The following is a 23,615-nucleotide window of genomic DNA, read 5'->3' as shown; positions in this document are numbered from 1 at the left end:
CTTGATGCTGACCCCGACTCCCAGGCCTCCTCCTCCTCCTCTGATTTGGCTGGTGGAGGGGCCAGCGGCCGACAGGCCACAATAGTAAAGTAGAAACAAGCCAAAGTCGTAAACTCTACTACAAGATGTGTCTGACTAATATGTATTTTCATTAAAAGAGAATTTTCAAAATCTTTCTCAAGTCTACATCCGAGAAAGATAAGCAGTGCCTCTCTTTTCGTTATTCTGCATCCTCTCTGCTGTAAAAGAAATCTGAATATTCCCAAGAAGAGTAGAGAATAAAGAAAATACACAACAAGTAACGGTGATATACTATATGTACCATTACATATAACGACAAAACCCCCCAAAAGTTTAACTTGGAAAAGGGAACGCCTATGATCCGCACGAGTCATTGCACAATAGGATTTTCAATTTATTATCTTTGCCACAGTACAAATATTCACAAATCAATCATCCTTTCACTGTCAAAGTTTGTAAACAAGTGCCCACATTTCTCCCCAACACCAGGCTTTACGTTGGTGAATATCTTAGAAAGCCTGTCGTGGTAAAAGGACCGACATTTTCCCGCTTGGGTTTGAAATCCCCTTCTCGACACATATTTCTACCCAGACAGCATTGTGTGCAATGCTAAAAAAAATCATAGTGAAGGCTCTGGATTAGCATGATCTTTACGACAGGACCCAATCCACTAGGTTAATAAATGCATTTAAAACGAGGTTCCAGTCCCAGAAGTTAACGGTTAGAAATGCTAGCTTCTACGTAGAAACGACCTAAAAAAAAAAAAACCAAAAAAAAAAAAAAAAAAACCCCAACAATGAACCAACCCATCTCTCTCTCTTTATTTTTAAAACGGTTTTCACTTGCAAAGATACTTTCCAGTCAGGGAGAACAGTAGTGCAATTTTAAGTTAAGTTGTACTTCATTCAAAAGTTACGTTATGTCCAGTACACAATGCCATAGCTTCTATGGAAAGATTAAGAAGATGCTCAGGTAAACAACGGAAGAAGGAAGGAAAAAAAAAATAAGGTTAAGCCCACGCAGGCTTACAAGTCCGTTAAAGCTTGTGTTAAAGTGTTGCTGATCTTTTTTTTTTATTATTTATTTTAAAAACGTTTTATATATAAACTAAAAAAAAAAAAAAAAAAAGCGGAAATAAATAGACAAATGACCGTAGTAAAACTGTCTTGAAATTGAAAAATTTCTCATTGACAGCCGATGCACGTTGACTTTTTTAAAACGGAAGGGGGGAAAAAAAAAGAGAGAGTTGACCTAAAGAGGATTTCTTGCTGTGGCCTAGAAAAGTCTTGACAACTACATTCTTATAATTTAAATAATAACAATAATAATAATAATGACCGTAGAGTCAAAGGAGAAGAATGCCGTGTGGTTGAAAAGGGGGGTGGGGTGTGTCTCCTCTCCAAGCAGCCTTACTTGGATTTCTTCTTGAAAAGGCTCTTGATTTTGGACGGTTTTTTGCTTCGCTCTCCGTTGTGGTAAAGGTCTTGCGAAACGCTACCGAGACGGGAGACAGGAGAAGGTTCGTGCCCGGCTCGGCTTTCGCTGCTGGTGGAGGAACATGAGGTGTGCCGAGGTTTGGGGACGGGAACGCTGCCGCTGGAGAGCTGGTTCATGCTGCAGGACTTCTCCAGAATGCCGTTGTACACTTTGCTCGCGGGACTGAAGATCATACTTTTAGTTTCTGTCAGCCCCGCGCAGTCTGGGGAACCCCTGGAGATGTCGGCGGTGAGGGAAGAAGAGTCCCCGGTAGAGGATTGTTCTAAGGACACATCCTCCTGGGATGTCTTTTGAGGTGACAGGGGTTGATATATTTCAAGGCTTGAAGGGGGAGACTGCTTCCTTCCCGCTGAAGAATTGAAGGAGTCGCACTCGGAAACGGTATCCTGAACTTCCCTACAGATGCAGAGGAGACACCAAGGGATCGGGTTAATCTGTACAGTCATTCGAGTCCATTCAATGGGCAACGTAATAAGGTTTATATACAGGCAGTCCTTGACTTACGACAGGTTTTCACACTTACGATCACTGCAGCATCCCCATGGTCTCATAATTAACATTCAGTTAATCATGCCCTCGTCACCTCCCGCCTGGACTATTGTAACACTCTCTACATGGGGCTCCCCTTGAGGAGCACCCGGAGCCTCCAACTGGCGCAGAGTGCGGCCGCGCGGGTGGTAATGGGAGCGACATGGCATTCCCATGTAACACCCCTCCTGCACGAGCTGCACTGGCTCCCCGTAGTCTTCCGGGTGCGCTTCAAGGTTTTGGTTACCACCTTTAAAGCGCTCCTAGGTACTTGTGGGACCGCCTACTACCACCAATAGCCTCCCACCGGCCGGCACGCTCTCATAGAGAGGGGCTCTCCGGGTGCCGTTGGCCAAACAATGTCGACTGGCAGCCCCCAGGGGGAGAGCCTTCTCTGTGGGGGCACCTATTATCTGGAACGAGCTCCCCCGGAGATATGGAGGATCCCGGATCTGCGCACCTTCCGCCGCGCTCTAAAGACCTTTTTATTTCACCAGGCGGACCTGGCCTAACTTTTCTCCCTCTTTTTAAACAACTTTTAATATTTTTTAATATTTTTAATATTCAAAGTTTAAATTTGTTTTAAATTGATTGGGGTTTTAATCTGTCTGGGCCAAACTATTTAGTTCGATTTTATTTCTGCTTTTTAAATTTTGTATGTATGTATTTTATTGTTGGCTGTTCACCGCCCTGAGTCCTTCGGGAGTAGGGCAGTATATAAATCAAATAAAAGTAAAGTAAAGTAAAGTTGGTAACTGACTCATATTTATGAGAGCTGCAGTGTCTCAGAGTCATGTGATTTCCCCTGACAAACAGTCAATGGAGAAACCAGATTTACTTAGCAATCGTATTACCAATTTAAGAACTGCAGTGGTTCACTTAACAACTACGACAAGAAAGGTCATCGATTGGGGCAAAATTCACTTAACAACAAAATTTACCTAGCGACATAAACGTTGGGCTTAATTCTGGTCGTAAATCAAGGACTATCTGTATGTGTCAAGGTTCCACAGAGTCGAAGAATAAATAACATTCTAATGTTCATGCAGATTCTCAATCATCCAGTCATGGTTATCCCAAAAGGCAAGTGGACTTTTGGGGTTTTTTTCCTTGAAAATGTTTCGCTTCTGATCCAAGAAGCTTCTTCAGAATTTCTTGGATGAGAAGTGAAACGTTTTCAAGGGGGCCCAGTTGCCTTTTGAAAAGCATCCTTGGGATATCCTAATGTACTTGCAGCAAAAGACAAAGCAAAGCAAAATAAAATAAAACAAAAATCCCTCTTCTGACTTGCTATCTTCATATGTTTCCTTCATGCCCATCTTTCTCAGCAAGCATCCTTAAAATGAGATATGATCTCTTCTGGTTTACGTAAGAAGTAACGCTTCTATGATATGGCTTCCAAAAATACTTGTGCACAGAATAGCAAGTATTCCTGCCTTGCAATTTTCAATTCAGTTAAATGTTATACAGGAATGCAGCTCAGTTGTGAATAATAATTTGATTCAATGCTAATGGTGTAAGTAAGCATAACATCTCATTACATTACATTATCACTTAGGAGTGTACTCACTTTTGTTGCCAGCAGTTTATAGACATTAATGGCTGTGTGTGTTGCGTTATTTTGAGGGGACAGCACATTTACACTGTTATACAAACAGTATGCTCACTACTTTACATTGGAGCCAAGTGTCATTTCGTCAGTGTTGTCACATGAAAAGATGTACTTAAATATGTACAAAATATGAAGAGTGTACTCACTTCTGTGACATACTGTGTATAAATGTGTATATATGTGTGTGTAGGGGACACAGTGGCTCAGTGGCTAAGATGCTGAGCTTGTCGATCGAAAGGTTGGCAGTTCAGTGGTTTGAATCCCTAGTGCCGCGTAATGGGGTGAGCTCCCGTTACTTGCCCCAGCTTCTGCTAACCTAGCAGTTTGAAAGCAGGTTTAAAAAAATGCAAGTAGAAAAATAGGGACCACCTTTGGAGGGAAGGTAACAGCGCTCCGTGCGCCTTTGGCGCTTAGACATGCCGGCCACATGACCATGGAGACGTCTTCTGACAGCGTTGGCTCTTCGGCTTTGAAATGGAGATGAGCACCGCCCCCTAGAGTCGGGAACGACTAGCACATATGCGCGAGGGGAACCTTTACCTTTTTATATGTGTAATATATATACACATATATATGTAATACACACACACATTTATGTATGTATGTATGTATGTATGTATGTATGTATGTAATCCTCTTAATTAAGAATTAATATTTAGAAGTAAGAACTGTTTATCTAATCCAACACTACTCGAACACTATATTCGCAAAGCTCCAAAATTATAGAAATTTCTGTGTAAAAGAAGTCGGGGGGGGGGGGGGGAAATCTGTTGACACAGTTTTAGTCAAGTTTGCAATCCCAAATGCATCATCAATTTACGGATGCTACCCTTTTCTACCCTTTGCAGCTGACTCATGAATGGCATATAAAATGTGCACATAATTTAAAAGAAAGATGCATAGATTATGCTCATTATGGAAGGAAATAATATGTGCGAAAACATCTTCCATCCGTTTCCCATTATCTCATTTTAAGGCTTCAAACCAGAGGGAAGGTAACTTGCAGAGAGAAGTGGCTAAGATTTCAGCAAAACCCATAAGCCCCAGCTGCCCCAGCTGAGATCATGCAATTAGAGCAGTGGTATTTCTAATAATATGGGAGGTCACTAGATTAACTTTTTGCCTACTGAGAATATTAAGATGGAAACTCAAAAGAGTTGAATTATGCAGGAGGTCCATTGCATTGGCTTCACAATCAGTGACGGTTTCACTTCCATCACAACAGCCTAAACACTGGCAATTCTTTTGGGATATATGGTAGAGAAACCAGTAAGCGTATCTCTGGCTATTTGTGGTCTGTAATCCTTGGTTTGATATGCACAGCCCTATAGACAATCAGAGTTATATTTTGAAGGCTCCGCTGGGTGGCAGTGTTAGCCAGTCATGTCTAATCTAGAAAGCTAAGCAAACCCTAGTTAGTATCGGGATGGAAGTCTATGCTGGAGTCCCAGGAACCAGACTAGAAAAATAAAAAAAATAAAAACTTCCAAAGAAGGCAATAAGGAGTTATTTCTCTATTATTCCAAGAAAGTTTCATGGATGTGTTCACATTAAGTCAAGGGGCCTCCAACTCTAAAAAGAGTAGCTTCAAAATGAGGTAGGCAGCAAATAAATAGGTAGGTAGGTAGGTAGGTAGGTAGGTAGCAGATAGATAGATAGATGGCCAATAGATGACAGAGGGATGAGAGAGAGGGGGGGGGGATATAGAAGATAGATAGATAGATAGATAGATAGATAGATAGATAGATAGATAGATAGATAGATAGATAGATAGATAGATAGATGAGAGAGAGATGATGGATGGATGGATGGATGGATGGATGGATGGATGGATGGATGGATGGATAGATAGATAGATAGATAGATAGATAGATAGATAGATAGATAGATAGATAGATGAGAGGGAGATGATAGATGGAGAGAGATGATAGATATGATGATAGATAGATTGATATAGATAGATGAGAGAGATGATAGATAGATAGATAGATAGATAGATAGATAGATAGATAGATAGATAGACAGACAGACAGATAGATAGATAGATAGATATGATAGATAGATATGATTGATAGATAGATAGATGATAGATAGATGAGCGAGAGAGAGAGAGAGATAGATGAGAGAGAGATGATGGATGGATGGATGGATGGATGGATGGATGGATGGATAGATAGACAGACAGACAGACAGACAGACAGACAGACAGACAGACAGACAGACAGACAGACAGACAGACAGACAGACAGATAGATAGATAGATAGATAGATAGATAGATGAGAGGGAGATGATAGATGGAGAGAGATGACAGATATGATGATAGATAGATTGATATAGATAGATGAGAGAGATGATAGATAGATAGATAGATAGATAGATAGATAGATAGATAGATAGATAGATAGATAGATAGATATGATAGATAGATATGATTGATAGATAGATGATAGATGATAGATAGATGATAGAGAGAGAGAGAGAGATGATGGATGGATAAGATAGATAGATAGATAGATAGATAGATAGATAGATAGATAGATAGATAGATAGATAGATAGATAGATAGATAGATAGATAGATAGATGGATGACAGGGATGATAAAGAGAGAGAGTGAGAGAGATGGATGGATAGGAGAGAGGGGGGGGAGAGAGAGAGATCCAATAATAATAGGATATACTATACTACTGGAGCAATACCTATATATATATTTCTTTTTTGTGCTAATGTTCAGAGTAGAGGAATGCCCAGAATGCATCCTCCATCATCTATCCCCATGATGGCGAACCTATGGCACATGTGCCAGAGGTGGCACGTAGCACCCGCTCTGTCAGTGATGAAATCCAAATTTTTTTACTACCGGTTCTGTGGGCATGGCTTGGTGGGCGTGGTGCGGCTTGGTGGGCGTGGCAGGGGAAGGATACTGCAAAATCCCCATTCCCACCCCACTCCAGGGGAAGGATACTGCAAAATCCCCATTCCCACCCCACTCCTGGGGCCAGAGAGGCGGTATTTGCCGGTTCTCCAAACTGCTCAAAATTTCCGCTACCAGTTCTCCCAAACCTGTCAGAACCTGCTGGATTTCACCCCTGCTCTCTGTGGACACACGAGCTGTCACTCCAGTTCAGCTCCGCCATGCATGTGTGCGCGCCTCCCACCGGCCAGCTGGTTTTCAGGTCCCTGCTGCGCATGCGTGGGTGGCAGGGGCCTGCGTGCACATGTGCAGGGGGGCATATGCGGGGAGGCTGTGCATGCATGCGCGAGGTTGCATACGCAGGGGCTGCGCATGCATTGCATTTTGGAGATTTGGGCATGCGCACGCGCGCACTTTGGGCACTCAGTCCGGAAAAGGTTAGCCATCACTGATCTATCGTAATCTGGCCTGTGCGTGAACGTGCCGAAGTTCTTACCACTGCTTGTCAGCGGTGAAGTAAATTGCTTCCTCTTCTTCTTCGGTACGGTAAGCAGCAGGGCAACTGGACACGGAAAGGAGGTCAGGGTCTGCAGAGTGCAGAGTCGCCTGCGTGTGCGCAGCGTGGGGGGTCTGCGCCCCGTGTTGCAACTGAGGCGACGACGGCACCACATTTCGCCTGGAGCGATACATGCTGCTGCTCCGTGCTAAGGTGCCGGTTTTCACAGCAGACCCTGAGAACAACAGAAAGAGACAAGATTCAGAAGCCCACCAAAACATTACTCTGTGAAGACAGAGAAAAAACCTCTGGAAAACCCTTTCTTTATAAAATGGGGTGTTGTTGGTTTTTTTAATTCCTAATCGTCTTTTTTTTAACGACCCCATAATCCCTCGCGGGGTGGAGTCCGGACAACTGAATGGAGCTGAGTGAGTGTTTTTTTTTAAAATTTGATTTATATGCCGCCCTTCTCCAGAGACTCAGGGCGGCTTACAGTGCGTTAAGCAATAGCCTTCATACTTTTGTATATTTATACAAAGTCAGCTTATTGCCCGCACAAACTGGGTCCTCATTTAACCTACCTTTAAAAGGATGGAAGGCTGAGTCAACCTTGAGCCTGGTAAGATTCGAACCTGCAGAAATTGCAGGCAGCTGTGTTAATAACAGGGTGCATTAAACCACTGTACTACCAAGGCTCTTTACTGGCCGGATGCCCTTACTGTTGCCAATGCGGAGTTATATTCGGCTGATATATTCTCATTGTGCCCAGAGAGAGAAGTATCTGCCTCTACCTAGGATCGAACTCGCAGCCTCCCGATTGTGAGGCGAGAGCTCCACCTCTAGGCCACTGCACCACTCCTTTTTTTCCTTCTTCCTAATGCTCTTCTTTAAAACACAGCAGCCGATGAGACAGACATGGTTCCCGCCTAGTAAGAGAAGGCCGCCTGACTCAAACATTTAACAGAAACCAACACGGATCCTTTCCATTAAACCCAAAAGAAAAGTCTCGGGTTTTCTGTTTATGTTCACTTTAAGAATTTTCTGCATTAAGGTATGAATCTTGGGGGTTGTTGTTATGTATGTTGAGGGCAGCAAGACTACTTCATGCACAGAAATGGAAGGTCACCTCGATCCCCACAATGGATGAATGGTTGGAAAAATGGATGGAGTTAGCAGAGATGGCTAAATTGACTGCTTTGACCGAAGGGGGAAAAAAATAATACAAATACTTTTATCTCTACTTGGAAACCGCTTCTGGACTTTGTGCTTGAGGTGTAAAAAAAAAAAATGAAACTTTGATTTTGGGTTTTACCCATTAGACAGATTTGTTGTTGTAGAAATGGCTAGTTTATACTATTATGTAAAAGTAAAAAAGTTGAGGTTTGAGGTTAATAATGCCTTATTCTACCGCACCAAAGGAAGTCGGAAGTCAATGTCTTTTTTTTTTCCCCTTTTCTTTCCCCCACTTCTCTCTTCCCCTTTTCTTCCTCTATTTTTCCTATTATACTTTTGTATTTTCTTTGTATGCTACATTATAAACTAATAAAAATTTGTTAGCCTGTTGTGTGTGTGTGTGTGTGTGTGTGTGTGTGTGTGTGAGAGAGAGAGAGAGAGAGAGAGAGAGAGAGAGGGAGGGAGGGAGGGAGGGAGGGAGGGAGAGAGAGAGAGAGAGAGAGAGAGAGAGAGAGAGAGAGAGACAGATAGAGAGAGAGAGAGAGAGAGACAGAGACAGAGAGAGAGAGAGAGACAGAGAGAGAGAGAGAGAGAGAGGGAGGGAGGGAGGGAGGGAGGGAGGGAGGGAGAGAGAGAGAGAGAGAGAGAGAGACAGATATAGAGAGAGAGAGAGAGAGAGACAGAGAGAGAGAGAGAGACAGAGAGAGAGAGAGAGACTGTTGGCTGGGACTGCTGGCACTCCTCATAAAGGATTAAGGTCAGCAAACTTAAACACTCAAAAGAGCCACAAAGGTCCTAACCGGAAGCCCCCGTTCAATTCTGGAGCCGACCGGAAGTCTGGTTCCCTCATCACTGTCTCCTCCTAGTGCGGCATCCTTTTTTCTCTGCTGACCAAAAGTCCTGTTCCCTCACGATAGCGTTTCCTCCTAGCACGTCGTCCTTTTTCCTCTGCTGACTGAAAGTCAGTTTCCTCACCATAGAGTGTCCTCCTAGCGTGGCATCCTTTTTCCTCTACCTGTCCTAACTGAAAGCCCTATCAATTGTGGAGCCGACTAGCAACAGGGAGCCACAGCAGAGGGATGAAAGAGCCACATGCGGCTCCAGAGCCGTGGATTGCTGAGCCCTGATCTAGCCTATCGAAGAGAAAGATTCGGGGGAGAGAGAGAGACATGAAAACTGTCTTCCGGTACTTGAGGGGCTGTCACAAAGAGGAAGTTGACCTATTCTGCAAAGCACCTGAAGACAGGTCAAGAAGGAAAGGGTGGAAGATCATTAAAGAGAGATCCAACTTAGAATTATCTATCTATCTGGGTGCTATCATTGGGCGCTATCTTACAAAATGAAATTCAACGATGAAAAAAGTAAGGTTCTACATGTAGGCAAGAAAACCAAAATGCACAGGGACAGTATAGGTGGTACCTTGCTCAATAGTACTAACTGTGAGAGGGATCTTGGAGTCCTAGTGGACAACCTTTTAAATATGAGCCAGCCGTGTGTAGCAGTTGCCAAAAAAGCCAACACAGTTCTGGGCTGCATAAACAGAGGGATAGAATCAAGATCACGTGAAGTGTTAATACCACTTTATAATGCCTTAGTAAGGCCACACTTGGAATACTGCATCCAGTTTTGGTCGCCACAATGCAAAAAAATGTTGAGACTCTAGAAAGAGTGTAGAGAAGATCAAGAAAGATGATTAGGGGACTGGAGGGTAAAACATATGAAGAATGGTTGCAGGAACTGGGTATGTCTAGTTTAATGAAGAGGAGGACTAGGGGAGACATGATAGCAATGTTCCAATATCTCAGGGGTTGCCACAAAGAAGAGGGGAGGGGGTCAGTCTATTCTCCAAATCACCTGAGGGCAGGACAAGAAGCAATGGGTGGAAACTAATCAAGCAGAGAAGCAACTTAGAACTAAGGAGAAATTTCCTGATAGTTAGAACAATTAATCAGTGGAACAACTTGCCTCCAGAAGTTGTGAATGCTCCAACACTGGAAGTTTTAAAGAAGATGTTGGATAACCATTTGTCTGACGTGGTGTAGGGTTTCCTGCCTAAGCGGGGGGTTGGACTAGAAGACCTCCAAGGTCCCTTCCAACTCTGTTATTCTATTCTGTTCTGTTCTGTTCTGTTCTGTTCTGTTCTGTTCTACTGGAACAGCTTGCCCCACTGGACATTTTCCAAATTAGACTGGGTAACCATTTAACTGAGATACTATAAGGGTTGGACCAGAAGACTCCAAGGTGCCTTCCAGCCTTATGATTTTATGTTCTACATCTCAGCAACCACATTTCTTTGAGATGTGAAATCAGCCAAATCACATTCTAGTGCTGCAGAAATGAGCATCCAATGCAAAGCCTCCCTCAGAACTTCCATGGAGATTCTCAGTCATCCAGGTCATGTATTCGTTTTATTCCATTCCCCACTATCCAGTAAGACCTGAAGAAGCTTCTGGGATAAGAAGTGAAAAGTCTTCAAAGAGAAACCAGAAAGTCCAGTTGCCTCTTTTATATTCCTTGCAGACAGCTGGTCATTTGTATTGTTTTACAGAGTCATTGAGGCAACTTGGGAAATTCATCTGTGTCTTCAGGGTCACCTGAGTAATGCAATTGGATGTGGATAAACTCCCAAGTGGCCTCAACAACTCTCTAAAAGAATGCAAATGACCAGCTGTCTGCAAAGAATGTAAATCCTTCCATCCTCCACCATCCAGTCAGAGCTGAAGAAGCTTCTTGGATGAGAAGTGAAACGTCTTTAATCCTCTTGGATAAAAAGCATTTTTGGAACAACCATGACCTGGATGGCTGAGAATATCCATAGACATTTAGCGAGCCACAATTATGTCACCACGATATAAAAAAGATGTTGAGACTCTAGAAAGAGTGCAGAGAAGAGCAACAAAGGTGATTAGAGAGCCTGGAGACTAAAACATATAAATAACGGTTGCTGGAACTGGGTGTGTCTAGTTTAATGAAAAGAAGGACCAAGGGAGACATGATAGCAGCGTTCCAATATCTCAGGGGCTGCCATAAAGAAGAGGCAGTGAAGCTATTCTCCAAAGCACCTGAGGGCAGGGCAAGAAGCAATGGATGGAAACTAATCGAGGAGAGAAGCAACTTAGAACTAAGAAGAAATTTCCTGACAGTGAGAACAATTAATCAGTGGAACAACTTGCCTCCCGAAGTTTTTGAGACTGGAAGTTTTTAAGAAGATGTTGGATAACTATTTGTCTGAAGTGGTGTAGGGTTTCCTGCCTGAGCAGGGGGTTGGACTAGAAGACCTCCAAGGTCCCTTCCAACTCTGTTATTCTGAATTCTATGTGTGTCTCCCCATCGTCCGAGGTCATCTGAGATATCCCACCACATACCATGAAACTGGGAAACGATGGGAGGGGTGTCTTCATCGAGGTCGTCGACTCCCCCCGCGATTGGGTAGGGTGGGATGGACACTCGTGGCATGACCACCCAACTGTGATCTGAATAGAGGGAGGAGGTCAGGCTTGGCAGCCCTGAGTTATAGGCTATTTGGAAGCCACAGATCTTCTCAATCTGCTGCCATCGGTAGAGCCGTTCTCTCAAGCAGGTAGTTAATTCAGAAAGTGCTTTCCTAGGAAGAGGTCGAGAGATTAAAACAGGCTACGTCACACACTCACAAGAGTACAGGTTGTCCTCGACGCACAACAGCTCATTTAGTGACCATTCAGAGTTATGACGGCAGTGAGAAAAAGCGACCGAGGACCGTTTGTCACACTTACAACCGTGTTGCAACGTCCCTGGGGTCCCGGGATTTACATTAGTAAGTTTTGACAACTGTTACATATTTCATGACCTTTGCTGAGTCCCGGGATCACCCAATCTCATTTTGTGACCTTTTGACAAGCAACGTCAGATGGGGAAGCCGGATTCCCTTAACAAATCTATTATTAATGACTAAATGCCAAAGGTGCACGGAACGCTATTACCTTCCCACGAAAGGTGGTCCCTATTTTTCTACTTGCATTTTTTTATGTGCTTTCGAACTGCCAGGTTGGCAGAAGCTGGGACAAGTAACGGGAGCTCACCCCGTTACGCGGCACTAGGGATTCGAACCGTTGAACTGCTGACCTTTCGATCGACAAGCTCAGAGTCTTAGCCGCTGAGCCACCGCGTCCCTCAGAAAGAATAGACAAGAACTACTCGGCAGGAAGCTATAGTCATCCTACAGACAATTCTACCTCTTCCTCAAGCATCCCCATCTTGTTCAAATTACGTTGAGCTTTTAATTTAAAATTTGTGAACCCCATTTGAAAAACAACAACGACAAGGTTTCCGTAACCAATAGAAAGGGCATCATACCCACTCCGTGTCTTACTTTGCTTCCAGAATCTTGTGGTCCACTTCATCAAGTGAAGAGCTGTGTGCAACGTGTAGCGTTCCAAATACAGTATTTCTTTTCTTTTTAATCTTTTCTGCCTGAAATGAAACATCGCAGAGATTTAAGGCTTATTTCAGCCGTGCGAAAGGGGGGAAAGAGAGGTGAATTTCCTTTCTTGTGGCCATTATCTGAAGAGACATTCTGTCCAGAGGTGGTATTCAGCCGGTTCGGACCAGTTCACACGAACCGGTAGCGGAAATCGCGAGTGGGCCTGCCCACCCGCCCAGGCTCTATGCTCACGATGGCAAACCTATGGCATGCGTGCTGCACAAATGCGCGCACCGGCCAGCTGATTTTCGGGCCTTCAGGGCCCACCAGAAGTAGGGAAACAGGCTGTTTCCTGCCTCCGGAGGACCTTGGGGGGTGAGGAAGGCCCATTTTTCTTTCTCACCTGGCTCCAGATCCTCTCTGTGCATCTGGGAAGGGCAAAAACAGCCTTCTCCACCCCTGAAACTGCCCATTTCCCAACTCCCGGTTGGACAGGAAGTGACATTTTTTGCTGTCCCCAGCCTCCAGAGCATCTCTGGGAGTATTAGCATGGGCTAATACTCAAGGCTGAAACCTTATTTGATTACTCCGCTCTCTGCCATGTTTATTTCAAAGATCGCCCCATCCCTTTTGCAGTTATCATTACACAAGCTAACTACTACCAAGGCCGAGATGACTGCTGTTACTATTTGTTGTTGTTATTGTTCAATCATTAAGTCATGCCCCGTGGACCATAGCATTCCAGGCCCTCCTGTCCTCCACTGTCTTCTGGAATTTATCCAAATTCATGTTCATTGCATCGATGACACTGAGGGATCCTTGGTGCTCTCTGAGCTTGCTTGTTTTCTTGCAGACGTTTCATTACCCTAACTAGGTAACATCATCAGTTGCAGCCCCAAAGGTGCTTTTTCAGAAGGCACCTAGAATTTCTTTTTTTTTTTTTTTTTTTTTTTTGTTTTTGGAGACGTTTCGCTTCTCATCCAAGAAGCTTCTAACGGGATAGTGGGGAATGGAAGGATTTATATTCCTTGCAGACAGCTGGTCATTTGCATTCTGTTTAGAGAGTCAGATTACAAGTTACAAACTACAGGAACCAGGAGCACAACTCAGGTGAACCCGAGGACACAGATAAACCTCCAAATGCATCAACGACTCTTTAAAAGGATGCAAATGACCAGCTGTCTGCAAGGAGTATAAATCCTTCCATTCCCCACGATCCCGTCAGAGCTGAAGAAGCTTCTTGGATGAGAAGCGAAATGTCTTCAAAAGAAAAAACAAGAAAGTCCAGTTGCCTCCTGAAAAAGCACCTTTGGGACAACCATGACCTGGATGACTGAGAATCTCTACAGACCATCATCAGTGCTAATAAGGAGTGCTGCTCGCTTTTTTATATTCTGGTGTCTTGCATGTCTGTGTGGGTGGAGATCTTTGGTTGGGCCGTTTACTGATGGCTCTTTGGCAGTTTCTTGATTGAGGTATTGCTTATTTGATTGTTGATCTGAAGTTGACCTTGGAGTTAATCTATGCCAGTGGTGGCTAACCTTTTCCAGACGGAGTGCTCAAACCCCCAAAATGCAATGTGCCCCGGCCCCCGCAAATGCGCTTGCGGCCCCCCGCATGCGCCCCATCCCCCTCCCGCATGCGTGGCCGAGACCCGGAGACCAGCCGGCTGACGGGTGGCACACGCGCATGCGCAGCAAAGCTGAGCTGGGGCAACAGTTCATGAGTCCACAGAGAGGGCGCTGTGTGCTACCTCTGGCACGTGTGTCATAGGTTCGCCATCACAGATCTATGCTGATTACTGGTGGAGAGGTGCTGGAGTCTTTTTTCCTTTTGGGTTGGTTGATGGTGTCTTTTGCATAGTCTATAAACGTTGTTAATATCTATGTGTTTGTTGATGTCTGATTTGTCAGAGTGCCAGGCTGCTAGAAATTCCTTGGAATTTTTGGATTTGGATTTGGCCTCAATGACACTATCTAACCATCTCCTACTCTGCCATCCTCTTCCCCCTCTGCCTTTTATATTTCCCAACATAAGAAACTTTCCTGATTAGTCCTCTCTTCTCATTGGATGACCAAAGTATTTGGGTTACAGCTTCAGTATCTGACCTCCCAAAGGACAGACAGGGTTAATTTCCTTTTAGGATTGATACGGTTACCATAACTGCCCAGTAAAATTAAGGCGAGGTTAGGCCTGCCTGACGAGAGAAATTCTTGCAAGCTGCTTCACAAATACACAAGGCTTCCCACCCAGTAGCCTGGAATGAGGAACGTTAGCAGTTTATACTGTATTTTATTACTTTAATGACTTTTTTTTACATGTAGCCAACAGCTTCCCAACAGACCACATTATTATTATTATTTTTAAAATCCACCTCCTGGAAAAAAAAAAAAACCTCTTGTTTAAGAAAAATAACTTGCAGTTTGTGGCCTTTGATGTTGCTATCACGATCTTTTAAAGCATAGGCAAAAATAACAACTCTTTTTTAAAAAAAAAAAAATCAACTCATGAATATCTGGCTTCGCTGTGTCTAGCAGAAAGGCTGTTAGAATCACAGGGAAAGCTATTGAAGGTGCAACTCTTAAAAATAGAAGTTACAGCCCTAAGAATGTAACGTAACGTAACGTAACTAACTTAACTTAACTTAACTTAACTTAACTTAACTTAACTTAACTTAACTTAACTTAACTTAACTTAACTTAACTTAACTTAACTTAACTTAACTTAACTTAACTTAACTTAACTTAACTTAACTTAACTTAACTCAACTCAACTCAACTCAACTCAACTCAACTCAATTCAATTCATGAATTAATGGGAGACAGGGGAATGTGGCACTCTAGAATTCGAGGGGTTACCCTCCTTTTCACACCATTTGAAGCTGATTTCAAGATCCAGGAGCAGGAAGTTCCATCCTCCTTCTGGATGATTTGAAACCATGCCATTACCCTGCAGCATATCTCAACAGGTTCCAGAAGCAAATCCTCCTAAGGCCGGCAGATTGAGGTGTCCCAATAGTGGCCTTTTTAAAGAGCAAATGGAACACTGAGGACCTCTCAATGAAGTTTCATCGCCGAAACCGGTGAATGGTAACCCTACATCCTGAGGTGATGAACAATGGCCGCCGAATCCCACCATCTTCCATTTTCCCCATTTTGTTCCGGAATAATTTTCAAGCGTGTAGCTTTACCTCTTCCTTGGCGATGGCTAGCTGCATTTCTGCATTTTGTCTCTTAATGTTGTAGTACTGGACTTCCACTTCGTGCGTGAGCTGGAGCCATTTCTGCAGCGCATCTGGAACAGACCAATTGCTTCGCAATTCGAACTCCTTCTCTGCCTTTTTTAAGGCCATGCGGACCTGGGGGGGGGGGATGAAGAGAAGGCGCTAGATTAGATAAAGATGCTGGCCCGTTAACCATTTTGCCTGAGACAACATCTGACAGAACCAATTGAACATTTATGACTAGGATAACAGGGTAATTTATTAACGAATCTGAAAGAAAGGTCTTCAGTTAACCAAATAGAACATGAATCTAGATCTTGTTCTATTTTGCCGCATAGGTAGCCTGTAAACATTCCATGTTTTCTATTTCCATTGATAAAATTGCCTGGTTTTTACCCACATTTCACTTTCTGAAATGAATTTCTGTGACTGACCTCAATTTGCCTCACTGATTTACAGTTGCATTTCTTCCTGACTTTATTGTTTATTTATCTAGAACAGACTAATGGAGAGTTTAAAGACTGGATCGAGTTCCAGATTGGACGCTTCTGTTCTACCCTTCAAAAGCCACAGTAGAGCAGCCCTTTATCATAGAAATGTACAGAGATAATTGCTGCCCCGAAAGGAGCTTTTTCAGGAGACAATTGGACTTTCTGGTTTTTTTCTTTAAAGATGTTCCTTTTCTCATCTAGGAAGCTTCTTCAGCTCTGACTGGATGGTGGAGGATGGAAGGATTTATATTCCTTGCAGACGGCTGGTCATTTGCATCCTTTTAGAGAGTCGTTGAGGCCACTTGGGGCTTTGTCCACACCCATTTGCACTATTCAGGTGACCCTGAGGACACAGACAAATCCCCACGTGGCCACAATGACGTTCTAAAACAGGGGTGTCAAACTCAAGGCCTGCGGTGTGCTTAGATCTTAGCCCCGTGGGGTTGCCCTGGAAACAGTGAAGGACCGGCCCATAGTGCCTCTGCCAGCAAAAATGGAGCTTCGGAGGGTCGCACAGGTTGCTGGAGGCCATCGCAGCTGAAAACAGAGCTCACGACGGCCGCCCACAGCTCTCCTGAGCTCCATTTTTGCTGGCAGAGGGTTGCAGGAGGCTGTCACAGCCGGAAACGGAACTCGGGAGCCCATTTTCGCTGGCAGAGCGCTCAGGCCACCACAGGGGGCCGCCGACACGAGTGACGTCAAGCTGGCCATGCCCCCCCCCCCTTGAGGTCAAACACAACCCTGATGCGGCCCTCAATGAAATTGAGTTTGACACCCTGCTCTAAAAGAATGCAAATGTTCAGGTGCCTGCAAGGAGTATAAATCCTTCCCACCATTGTCAGAGCTGAAGAAGCTTCTTGGATGAGAAGCGAATTGTCTTCAAAAGAAAAAAAAACAAGAAAGTGCAGTTGCCTCTTGGGAAAAAAAAGCACCTTTGGGACAACCATGACCTGGATGACTGAGAATCTTCATAGACAAGAGATAATGGTCGCTAGATGTAGAGTTCAAAGTTTTTTTACAAGAATTTCTACAAGCCTCCCGGAACCCAGATGGAAACTGAAACTTAGCAGGTAACTTGAAAAAATACCTGCACCAGCTCCTCTTCTGCATATTTAAGTCTGCTGAGTTCACATTCAGCTCCTTCCCTCAACTCTTTGAGCCGGCAGGCTTCTCGTTTGGCATCGCTGATTTCATCCATCATCTTGCGTTCTAAATTCTGCTTTTCTACGGCAACGGTTCGATTCTCCTCCTGTGCTTTTTCAAGCCTTTGGGGGGGTTGGTAAACATTTTTAGCAAAAAAATAACCACATTTATCTCATTATGTGCATGGTTCAATTAACTGGGCAAACACTTTAACGTGATTCTAAGCATCGCATCAAAGTGGAGGCAGAAGAGTAAATGATTGCCAATCTTTTGACAAATCGGTCGGGTTTTATTCTGAAATTATGCTAAATCAGACCGGGCGCATTTTGGCTTAATCAAACATGTCAATATTCCTCTTAATACAAGCTTAACTTAGGTTAACGAACTTAACTAAGCTTAACACAGGGAGAATGTAAAAGTAAAGGGCAGCATGTCAATATTCCTCTTAATACAAGTTTAACTTAGGTTAACGAACTTAACTAAGCTCAACATAGGGAGAATGTAAAAGTAAAGGGCAGCTGGAAGCCACTGTTTTCTCAGCTTTGGGGCCTGTCACATTTGGTATTAACAATTTTTGTAAAGTTTTTGAACACCCTAACAGAGTATATAATCCCAGCGTTTTCAAATACCTTTCTTGCAATTCACAAAGACTCTGTTCAGCGGTCTGGAGGCTTTCCAGGTCTTTCATCATTTTGGTAACGTGCTCTTTCGAAGTCTTGTTCTGCGTATAGGCAAACCAGCAACCTCCGATACCAATCATTATGGAGATGGTGAGTACAAAATCTTTCATCCAATTGTGGGGCGGGCCTAGAAAAGGCAGCGAGGTCAGTTTGGGAAAACGCATTTTGGCATTATTCGGATAACGAAAAGAGAGGCACTGCTTATCCTTCTCGGATGTAGACTTGAGAAAGATTTTGAAAATTCTCTTTTATTGAAAATACGTATTAGTCAGACACGTCTTGTGGTAGAGTTTACGACTTTGGCCTGTTTCTACTTTACTGTTGTGGCTTGTCGGTCGCCGGCCCCTCCAGAAGCCGAATCAGAGGAGGAGGAGGAGGCGGGGTCAGCATCAAGGCAACCTGAGAGCTCTGAGGGGGAAGAGGGAATGGAGCTGGCAGAGAGAGAGACAGAAGCGGAGCCTGGGCCGTCCGTCAGCCCTCAGATGGAGAGTCAACAGCCCCCAGGTCTGGAAGTGGCCAATGAGGAAGAGGAGGAACAGCTGAGTCCAGTGCCTGACACAGGGATGCACAGAAGGCAGAGGAGAGGAGAGCAGTGGAAATCTATGGGCCGGTCCTTAGGAAGGAAGAGCCACCGCTGCTAGTGAATTTAATTTAATTTAATTAATTCAATTTATATGCCGCCCCTCTCCGAAGACTCAGGGCGGCTAGTGAAGCCCCACCTGTGGATAAAAGGCAGGGGATGGAGATAAATAGGTGTGGAAGGCAACTATTCATCTCCCTGCCAGTGCGCTACTGATAGCCTGTATTTCCAAATCTGGAAATTATTCTTCTTGGAATCTGCAGCGCCTCCTGACTGTGTATCTCTGCTGCTGGAAGAAAGCAAGTCAAGCACACTGACTTCTTTGCAAATGTGGGAAGAGTGAGTGAGTGAGTCTTGGTGTGTTGGGCCATTTCAAGGGGAAAGGGAGCGAGCATCGCTTTCCACAGGACTTAGAGACTTCGTAGCCTGCTGTGAGAGAGCGTGGCTGCTGGCACTCCTAATAAAGGGAATGTTTCGTTAACTACAAAGGGCTTGTCGTGTTTGGGAGCCGAGTCAGAACATTTACTAACTAACCACAGAAAAAAAAAATAATAACCGAAGTTTAGGTTTTGATGACAGGCTATAGTTAATTCATCTAAAGGTGAAGCCAAAGTGCACCAACCTCATTGTGGTTAACAGTGGTTAATAGGAGAAAGAATTAAGGAAGTCACACATTACTTAACATTGTTACATACTGTATCTAAACACAGTTATTATTCTTTTCCCGCCATTCTAAAAAGCATCCCTCTTGAAAATTTATTCCCCATACAGATTCCCTACAGTAAAAGCAAGGCAGGTGGGCCATGGCTTCAGAGTGACTTCCAAAAAGTATCGTTGAAGGATCTGTATCTTTTTCCAGGACTTGAAATATTATGGAAATATAGAAAAGGATGCAGCTGCTTTAATGAACTGCCAGCAGCTGCAGCATTCTGCATTTTGAAGCAATATTTTGGATTCACGTCGGAAGCACCAACCAAGCCGTAATACGAATTTCATCTTCTTTTTTTTTTAAGAAGATTATTAGTCCTCAACCTACGACCACAGTCGAGCCCAAAGTTTAGGATGCCGAGTGAGACATTTGTTAAGTGAGTTTGGCCCCATTTTACGACCCTCCTGGCCACTGTTGTTAAGTGAATCACTGCAGTTGTTTTAAGTTAGTAACACGGTTGTTAAGCGAATCTGGTTTCCCCCTTGACTTCGCTCGTCAGAAGGTCGCAAAAGGGAATCACGTAACCCCAGGACACTGCAACTGTCATAAATTGACGGTTGACTCAGCCTTCCATCCTTTCGAGGTAGGTAAAATGAGGACCCGGATTGTGGGGGCAATAAGATGACTTTATATAAAATAGAACACCACTGGGGGGGGGGAGGGCAAAAGCCCTATTAAGCAGGTATATACAAAAGTATGAAGGCTATTGCTTAAAAGCATTGTAAGCCGCCCTGAGTCTCCGGAGAAGGGCGGCATATAAATCAAACTAATAAATAAAATAATAATAAATAAATAAATATGAGTCAGTTGCTTAGCTTCCGAATTTTGATCACGTCACCACGGGGATGCTGCAACGGTCATAAATGTGAAAAAGGGTCCATAAGTCACTTTTTTTCCAGTGCCGTTGTAACTTCAAACTGTCACTGAATGAGCTGCTGTAACCTGTACTCAAAAGCTAGCAGCATGAGGGCAAACCTTTGAAAACACATCGCCTTCCACTAATCATCATTTAACTTGACAGGTTGGGAATGAAAACTATCTTACTCGAATTCATGGTCTCTTTCACAGGATCTAACCTAGTCCATTTTTTTTTTTAACTTAAAAGCCTGTTTCCAAAGAACTACCGTATTTTTCGGAATATAAGATGCACCTTTTTCCCCCCTAAAAGAGGCTGAAAATTTGGGTGCGTCTTAAACTCCGAATGTAGCTTTTTTTCAGCCTTAACGAGGTGCTACCGAGACGCTAGCGAGTGAAGCGATTTTCCCAGCTTTGCCTGCTCCCTCGACTCTCTGCTGTGCTTTAACAAGGCACTAGCGAGTGAAGCGATCTCCATACTTTGCTCCGATTCTCAGCTGTTCTTTAGAAGCTTTTTTTCAGCCCTAACTAGGCGCTAGCCGAGTGAAGCGATCTCCCCGTGCTTTGCCTGCTTTTCTCATTGCTGCTTCCTCTCAGCTGTGCCTTAGAAGCTATTTTTTATTACCAAGCAGGGGATAAAAAACCAGCAAAATAATGTGCTGAAGCTGACCAGGCTAAGGACACTAGCTAGATGAATTCCTGGTAGGCAGATCCCCCCCCCCAATTTTCCTCCCAAAAAACCAAGCTGCGTCTTATACTCCAGTGCGTCTTATACTCCGAAAAATACGGTAAGTTCATTGACTAGCTTGAGGGTGGCATTCTGTAAGCTATCATCTCCCCCACGCTCCTGAAATTGAAAGAATCCCATAATAATCTCGCAGGGTGCTTATTTGACTTGTTTAAAGAACAAGATACCCAGTTGGGCAGGTGCGAGTCCAAAATAGCCTCGCAAAACAAATCTAAAAAAAATTAAAATAATAATAAACACAGAAAAATAGTTTACTAGCATGAGATACATATCCACGTCTATTTCAATCATTTGTGACTTGACAAAATGAAAAGAAATAAAATGTAAAACTTCTCATGCTCGGCCCTGGGAAGCAATTAATAATCACCCCAGGAGATTTCTCAAATGCCTGACCTAAATTATATTTGAATAGCAGAGTCTTAGGTTGCTATATGTGAATGCAACAGGCTTTTCAAACTAAGGCAAAGGCGAGAAGGAGAACGCCACAAATGGGTAAAGTGACTTGACAGATTTTCAATCTTTTAATTTTCCTAACTTGTATAACTGGATCTGGATTATTCTCCTATGAATGGGCTTTATACAGTCGTGGCCAAAATTGTGGAAACCTTTGGGGGGAAAGTATATTTTCTAAAACTAGATAATAAGACTACTTTTTTTGGGGGGGGGGAGCAGTACCATAAAATTATATATCAATGGGAAGACAATTTAACCAAGAATGTAATGCAATAACTTTTATGAAGGATTTGCTATTAGAAAAGCAGTTACAGTATAGAGAAGAAAAGTGAAACACGTAGAAAAAATGAGATATACAAAAATGATCACCATGTCGGTTAATACTTAGTTGGGTAACCTTTAGCATGAATTATGGCCTTACAATGTCTTCCCATGGAGTGAACCAAGTCTTTGAGTTCTGCAGCTGTTATGATGTGAAACCAAGATTGAACGATGGCTTCTATTAACTGGGTTTTATTGCTGAGTCGCTTCTGATTAACAAGTTTCTTTAGTCGGTTCCATAGATTTTCAATTGGGCTAAATTCTGGGCTATTCCCAGGCCATTCCAGCAGTGGAATAGGATTATCTTGAAACTCCCCCCAAAAAAGTGGTGTTATTAGCCATCAAACCTCAAAAATACAGTACAGGGGTTTAAGGCACCCTGTTATTAAGCTTATTAAGACCAGCTGCCTGCAATTTACTGCTGGTTCGAATCCCTCCAAGGCTCAAGGTTGACTCAGCCTTCCATCCTTTCTAAGGTAGGTGAAATGAGGACCCAGTTTGTGGGGGCAATAAGCTGACTTTGTATAAATATACAAAAGGATGAAGGCTATTGCTGAGCACATTGTAAGCCGCCCTGAGTCTTCGGAGAAGGGCGGCATATAAATCAAATTAAAAAAAAAAAATACACTTTTCCGAAAAGGTTTCCACAATTTTGGCCACTACTGTATAGCACAGGGGTCTGCAACCTTAAACACTCAAAGAGCCATTTGGACCCGTTTCCCACAGAAAAGAAAACACCGGGAGCCACAAAACCCTTCCTGTGCCTGCCTATTTCTTGAGCGGCCACAAAACTAGCCTACGTAGTTGAATTAAACATTCTGTTTTCTTCTGAAACTTTTTTCTTCTCTTGGATTTATCCATGGTTGGCCTACCGGGGTTGAAAAGCTCAATAAATCATGTGCTGGCAGGTGTTGCACATATTTTGAGTGACAGGGAGCCACAGCAGAGGGGTGAAAGAGCCACATGTGGCTCCAGAGCCACAGGTTGCTGACCCCTGGTATAGCACGTATAACAGGAAGAAAGCCCAAGGGTAGGAAGTTGCATTGCTACAACAAGTAGTAATTTCTACTCTGGTTCAAGAGAGTAGTTGGGCACCTGATGTAAATGTTCGCATCTTCCCTTCTGCTTTTTATTTCGTCCTCCTCTCTGACAGAAATATGTCAAAATGGACGGAAATTCATTCACTAAGTCATTATGTAATAGCACTCTTGTAAACACCACTAGGTTATACGCTGAAGCGTCCGTGTGGGAGAAATATTAAAAAGCGTAACTCTGCTAGTCGTTACAAACAACGCAAGCTTTTTACGGAAGATAGTGAAGATGTACTAACGTGTAAGGGGTCCAAATAAAACAACATCCAAGGCCTTCAGGTGAAGTTTCTGCCTGTGGCTCCGGTCAATAATTTTCAACTGAGACATCATAAATGCAGGTTCATTAACTGCTATCCTGTGCACAATAAAATGGAGATTTTAAGAATGCTGTCCTGAAAAGAACTGTTAAGGGCGTAACTAAAATGCATACTGTGCCATGTTCAAAAATCAACAATCACGGAGGCACTGTGGTTTTCTATTTACCCGTTTCATGGATTACAGATACAGAAATAATAATAATAAGTCTGTAATATACTAAAGTAAATACAGGTAGTCCTCGACACAGTCGAGCCGAATATTTCTGTTGTTACGTGAGAAATTTGTTCAGTATGTTTAGCCCCATTTTACGTCTTTTCTTGCCACAGTTGTTAAGGGAATCACTGCAGTTGTTAAGTTAGTAACC

At 43.4% G+C, this 23,615-nt stretch overlaps 1 protein-coding gene across 1 annotated transcript in view; it reads right to left on the bottom strand.

Annotated features, from left to right (window-relative positions):
- Positions 1–391: 391 nt before the first annotated feature.
- Positions 392–23,615, bottom strand: part of STIM2 (stromal interaction molecule 2) — a 119,586-nt gene continuing 96,362 nt past the window's right edge. The window contains exons 5-12 of the mRNA XM_034411304.3: positions 23,173–23,288; positions 18,126–18,303; positions 17,441–17,618; positions 15,830–15,997; positions 12,589–12,689; positions 11,606–11,844; positions 7,068–7,302; positions 392–1,914 (exon numbers count right to left, since the gene is read on the bottom strand). Coding sequence (XP_034267195.2) covers positions 1,431–1,914; positions 7,068–7,302; positions 11,606–11,844; positions 12,589–12,689; positions 15,830–15,997; positions 17,441–17,618; positions 18,126–18,303; positions 23,173–23,288 — 1,699 coding nt within the window. The 3' untranslated portion in view covers positions 392–1,430. The remainder of the gene's footprint in view (positions 1,915–7,067; positions 7,303–11,605; positions 11,845–12,588; positions 12,690–15,829; positions 15,998–17,440; positions 17,619–18,125; positions 18,304–23,172; positions 23,289–23,615) is intronic.

This window comes from Pantherophis guttatus, chromosome 8 (genome assembly GCF_059756535.1).
Source record: "Pantherophis guttatus breed Tessera chromosome 8, ASM5975653v1, whole genome shotgun sequence".
Classification (NCBI taxonomy): Eukaryota; Metazoa; Chordata; class Lepidosauria; order Squamata; family Colubridae; genus Pantherophis; species Pantherophis guttatus.
Note: the sequence above shows the minus strand (reverse complement) of the source record. Positions and strands in the feature narration are given on the sequence as shown.